This window comes from Brassica napus, chromosome C3 (assembly GCF_020379485.1).
Source record: "Brassica napus cultivar Da-Ae chromosome C3, Da-Ae, whole genome shotgun sequence".
Lineage (NCBI taxonomy): Eukaryota > Viridiplantae > Streptophyta > Magnoliopsida > Brassicales > Brassicaceae > Brassica > Brassica napus.
In genome coordinates, this window is record NC_063446.1 from 51358255 (window position 1) to 51363876 (window position 5622).

The following is a 5622-nucleotide window of genomic DNA, read 5'->3' on the forward strand; positions in this document are numbered from 1 at the left end:
TTGTCTTGAGACCTTAACCCACCATCTTGTTTCTTATTGCTTCATTTTTACATTTTTTTCTTTTGAATACCGAGGTTGAATTTTCTCAAATAGGGTTAAATATAAGCTTTCGAATCGGGTTTTTTCTTCGAGCAACCGATTACCTTTTTCGAGGTGGCAAACAAATAAAAATAAAAATTGACAGTTTTTCGTATGCAAATATAATAAAATAAAATATTTGGGAAACTATATCACTTTTTTGCTTTTTTTGCTATTCTTTTGATCTCTCTATGTATACGAGCAACTAAACCAGCCAGCTCTATAAATACATTCATCTCTTCGATCCCATAACCCAACTCTCTCACACAACAAACAAAAACTCCAAACACAAAAAAAAAATGGACTCGAGAACATCATTTCTCACATTGTTCCTCTGTATATTCCTTTTCTCTCATTTCCCCCCCTCAAATTCCAAACCTGTCACAAACGACCCTTTATCATTCTCTTCGTCGGCGAGTTTGCCCACTCTTACGGCGGAGAGGTTAATCAAAGGTTTCAACTTGATGCCTACCCGTGATGTCAATGTCATCCCTGAAGACGGTTCTGAGGCTCCGAGACTCGTCGAGAGAAACTTTGATTTACCGGCGACCATTGACCGTCGTGACTCCGGCGGTTCTCCTTCGCTTCAGGATTTTGGTCACCATGCTGGTTACTACAAACTTCCTAATTCAAAAGCAGCCAGGTAACTTATTTTGTTATAACCGGTAAACCATAATTAAACCGGTTCAACCACTCCGGGTTAAATTTCTTCACTAAATTAAAACATTATTGTCCTTTATTCTAAATCCAATGCGGACAAAACCAGCAAATTCAATAGTTGGCACTTTTCCGATTTACTTTGGTAGTACCACTAAACCGGGATTTTAATGCTCAATTTATTCACAGGATGTTCTATTTCTTCTTCGAGTCAAGAAGCAACAAAGCAGATCCTGTGGTGATTTGGCTAACCGGTGGACCCGGTTGCAGCAGCGAACTGGCTCTGTTCTATGAGAACGGACCGTTCACCGTCTCCAACAACTCATCTCTTGCTTGGAACGATTTCGGTTGGGACAAGGTTGGTTAGAAAAATGGTCAACCAAAACACGTTTTCTCATCCCGACAAGAAACCAATAATCTCAACCACTTGTTTTTAACTTCTTTTGATTTTAATATTTAGCTTCTTTTAATTTAATGTTTAGGCATCAAATCTAATCTACGTGGACCAACCGGTAGGGACTGGTTTTAGTTACACATCGGACGAAAGTGATCTCCGACATGATGAGGATGGTGTCAGTAATGACCTGTACGACTTCTTACAGGTTCGGTTTCAGTACTTTCCTCTGTTTCATCACAAAATATGTACTTGAAAACCTCCTTTTTTTTTTTCTAAAATGTTGTTGCTTTCTTTGCAGGCATTTTTCAAAGAACATCCACAGTTCGTGAAGAATGATTTTTACATTACCGGTGAATCCTACGCCGGACATTACATTCCGGCATTGGCTTTAAGAGTTCACCGTGGAAACAAGAACAAGGAAGGAACTCACATCAACCTTAGGGTAAAAATTTCACCCCTGTTTCTACTATTTTCTTGTTAAATTGTATCACCCTTTTTTACTATTATACAACCTGGGATAAACTAACCCGGTTTACATCAGGGCTTTGCGATTGGTAATGGTTTGACCAACCCAGAGATCCAATATGCTGCATACGCGGATTACGCGCTAGACATGAAGTTGATCTCACAATCTGATCACGATAACCTCAACCGTGATTACGAAAGTTGCCAACAATCCATCAAAGAATGCGGTAAATATTTGTCAACGTTTTTCTTTCAAAAACGTTACAAAAACGTTGATTTTTAAAAAATCTTTACAAAACCTTCTTTTTATGCGATTTTTTTCAGGCGCTGATGGAGGTGGTGAAGCTTGTGCGTCTTCTTACATTGTCTGCAACAACATATTCCAAAAGATCATGAATATCGCTGGAAACGTAAACGTGAGCATCAAAACATTATTCAGAAAATCCATTTTTACTTCTTTCTTCTTCTTGAGGTAACTTACAAGACTTCTCTCTGTTTTGACCTCTCTATTTTTTTGAAGTATTACGACGTGAGGAAACAATGTAAAGGAAGCTTATGCTATGATTTCTCGAACATGGAGAAGTTCTTGAACCAGAAATCCGTTCGTACGGCATTAGGTGTTGGAGATATCGAGTTTGTGTCTTGCAGTACTGCCGTCTATGATGCAATGCAGCTGGATTGGATGCGGAATCTTGAGGTCGGGATTCCCGCTCTCCTCGAAGATGGAATCAAGATGCTTATCTATGCTGGAGAATACGATCTCATCTGCAATTGGCTCGGTAGGCTTCCTTTGCTCTATGTCCATGTGCTTGATGTCTATTTCCGGTTCTGATGCTAGTTACAACGTTTGGTTCTATATTTGTCTCTGCTCAACCGTTTAAGCTGAGACTGATTGAATATCTTCTTCTTGGTTTACGTTCTTGACAGGAAACTCGAAATGGGTTCACGAGATGGAATGGACAGGCCGAAAAGAGTTTGTAGCAGCTGCAACTGTTCCATTCAATGTAGATAATAGAGAAGCCGGTTTAATGAAGAACCACGGTTCACTCACTTTCCTCAAGGTAAACCAAACAAAACCCATAAACACAGAACGAAAATGAAACTAATTGAAATGGGGAAAACCTTTTACAGGTCCACGATGCTGGACACATGGTTCCAATGGATCAGCCAAAAGCAGCATTGCAAATGCTTAAGGATTGGATGCAAGGAAAGCTCGGTAGACCCACCGGTCGGACCGCTCGCCAGTGATTTCATTTCTTCTCAACATCAGTGATTCTAAATACCAAGCCGATTGTTCTGTTATTATGCATCTAGATCATCATTTTTTAACTTATAATATATACTTGTGAATTATTTCGATAAATACACAGGAAACTTCATTGTTATAAACGTGAAAAGAAAACTAAAGTACTTATCTTGAACACTCTTTACAAAGATTTGACTGTTCCAAGTTTACAGAACCAAATTTAAGATTCCACAACTGCTGGAGGAAGATGACACAGAAAGTAAAGCTCGTGAATTTAACGATGACCCTCATACGAACGATCATGATAATCTTTGTCATCATCAGCATCATAATCATCAAGGATGAGTGTAACACCATTGTTCTTTAGTGAGTTAATAACAGCCCATACCTTGGTTCGACTCTTGAACCCTTTCTTTTCAATTTCTTTCTTGACATCTGCGTGGATACCTCGTCCTTGCCCATCTTGGAGCCCTTCTACTTTCAACCTCATCGCCAAAACCTCTCCAACAATAGCAGCTGCTTTGGCATTGCAAGTACGGCCACACTCTAGTGAGTTCTTGATTGCGTGCTCCACGGTTGAAGCTGTTGTCACTACTCTCCCGTTGTTTCTGTCCACCACGTTTGCTGTTATGTACTTGATGGACATGAAGAGCCTCAGGACGTACCTTTTGAGAACCGTCATTGATTCTATCAAAGCCTGTTCGATCTGGAAAATGTACAGTAAGCACTGTGAGAAGAGACTGTGTAGGTTCAAAAATTATAACAAACAGCAAAAAGTAACCTTATACGAAAAATCAATCATTTATGAACCAGAACAGAGAGACGAGAAGAAGATGGAACAGACAAAAAGAAAACGAGAGTAAAGTGGCATAACTTGGAATCGAGGCCCGCTTAGTTGCCGGAATCCAAGTCCCAGTCGCCGGTAATCTCCAGAGTCGAACGGAGGAGCTTCGAGAAGAGAAATCAAGAAAGACTTATACAGAATCGAAGCAGACCAAACCCTACCTGTTCGAAACGCGGCCGGAACGTCCGATTCCTCGCCGGAAAAGCGCTTGGCGAGCCTCACCGCCGCGATTTTGGTATAATCACTCCAAAACTCGGCTCAGAAGCAAAAAATTCAGGTTTTGGTAATTTCGTTATTGAAATCGGTCTAAATATCGTGTATAAGTGGTAATTGCAAAACAAACCGAGTTTAACTGAAGCAAATAGCTTAAAAATGGTGATTTATGTTAAAAAAAAAATGAAAATACGGCTGCAATTTTAGGTCTGGGCAAAGAGAATCTCGAGGAAGAAGAAGATAGAAGAAATAACGATTTTACCCTTTCATTAATAAAAGGCAAATAATGCACTCTTGTGCTTTTCAAAACGGGCTTAAATAGCAAGAAGGTTATACTACCCAATGGACCACAACATCTTCCTGATTTTTAACGACATAAATAAATATTAAACGTTTACATTCTGTAAAGATATTTTAAATTAAATACTTTATAAAAATTACCTTCGCCTAGTCTCCAATTTTTTTCCGCATTTTTAATAAGCACAGATATGTCGTACGCGTTATGCCTAGCGAGTTTTGGAACCTTTTCGTTAACCAGTTGGCTTTTTTGGGATACCCAAACTGATTCATCTCTGCGTTTGGTCGTCCATGCTGAATTTTAAAATGATTAAGATATAAGAGCTGAATTAGCCCATAAAACTAATGACTCATAACGGAGGAGGTTTGGCAATGAATTCTTGAACTAGCTTCTAAAATGGTCTTTTGTTTTTGGATTTTTTGGTTATCTTTTCTTTTGTATATGAAATGAGAGTGAAATCATGAGAAGTCTTCACTAATAAATGGATAGATGTTTTCAAATAAAAAAAAACAGACATGTTTCGAATGTAGGATAAATACATCAAAGGTTTTTTTTTGCTAAAAATACATCAAATGTTACTATGAGTTTTTTTTTAACAAACTATTTCATTAGATTAAAAATTTCAAGCTCCATTACAAGATAATGGATTAGAAGATAGATAGGCAACAAAGATGAAAACTCCAGCTAGTGCGACGGTACGAGCTGCGACATTTTCCTTTCATCCGCTGTTTTCGCTTTTGGGATGGTTGTTTCACCTTTGCGTTGTGTTTACTAGTTCTTCTTTGGTTTGTCCTTGCGGTTGTAGTTTTACAATCATTTCTAGTTTTATTTTTTCTTTCTTCTTAGTATTACTTCTGTATTCTGTAAAAAATGAAGTTTATAGAAGTTTATAAATTCATTTATAAATATTCAAGAATCATTTATAGAAGTTTATAAATTCACCCCACCTCCTAAATACTAAATCTTAAACAATAATCATTAAACTGTAAATTCAAATATTAAATTATTTTTAAATGAATTTTTTTTTTGAAAAATGGTATCTAACTTATGATATTTCAAACAATTTCTATAAAAAAACTAAAATTGAGCACAACCTTCTCAACAGAGGAGACATGACAACAAATACCCAAATAAACCAATTTTTTTTTTGGAAACAAACAATTAACAAGTACTTGTCTTTCAATTTGCCACATATATAAATGAACTAACTTCAAATCACTAGAATCCAAAAATGATTCGGAAACGTATATGTATATTGCAATGATCCTGCACAAAGCAGCAAATAAAGGGAAATACCATACCTTTTTCACTAAACTGTTAATTTGTTTGTTTTAAAATCCATGTCTTTGTTGCTAAAAAAAAAAATCCATGTCTTTGTTGCTAAAAAAAAATCCATGTCTTTTTCATCACAAATCACTAATATC

At 37.1% G+C, this 5622-nt stretch overlaps 2 protein-coding genes across 3 annotated transcripts; one reads left to right on the top strand and one right to left on the bottom strand.

Moving 5' to 3' along the window:
• The first annotated feature begins 279 nt into the window (after positions 1-279).
• LOC106425067 (serine carboxypeptidase-like 48) lies at positions 280-3023 on the top strand. Its single transcript, XM_048752873.1, has 9 exons — positions 280-721; positions 925-1093; positions 1218-1337; positions 1431-1574; positions 1674-1824; positions 1922-2013; positions 2118-2376; positions 2525-2658; positions 2729-3023. The coding sequence occupies exons 1-9, from the start codon at positions 378-380 to the stop codon at positions 2843-2845; spliced, it is 1530 nt and encodes a 509-aa protein (XP_048608830.1). The 5' UTR covers positions 280-377; the 3' UTR covers positions 2846-3023.
• On the bottom strand, positions 2961-4196 carry LOC106425066. 2 transcript variants are annotated; one of them, XM_013865789.3, is made up of 2 exons: positions 3849-4196; positions 2961-3549 (listed from the first exon to the last, which is right to left on the bottom strand). In XM_013865789.3, the coding sequence occupies exon 2, from the start codon at positions 3523-3525 to the stop codon at positions 3118-3120; it is 408 nt and encodes a 135-aa protein (XP_013721243.1). In that variant the 5' UTR covers positions 3526-3549; positions 3849-4196; the 3' UTR covers positions 2961-3117. The 2 variants fall into 2 exon arrangements, with proteins under 2 accessions (XP_013721243.1, XP_048608831.1); XM_048752874.1 differs by having other exon boundaries at positions 3718-4174.
• Between the last annotated feature and the right edge of the window lie 1426 nt (positions 4197-5622).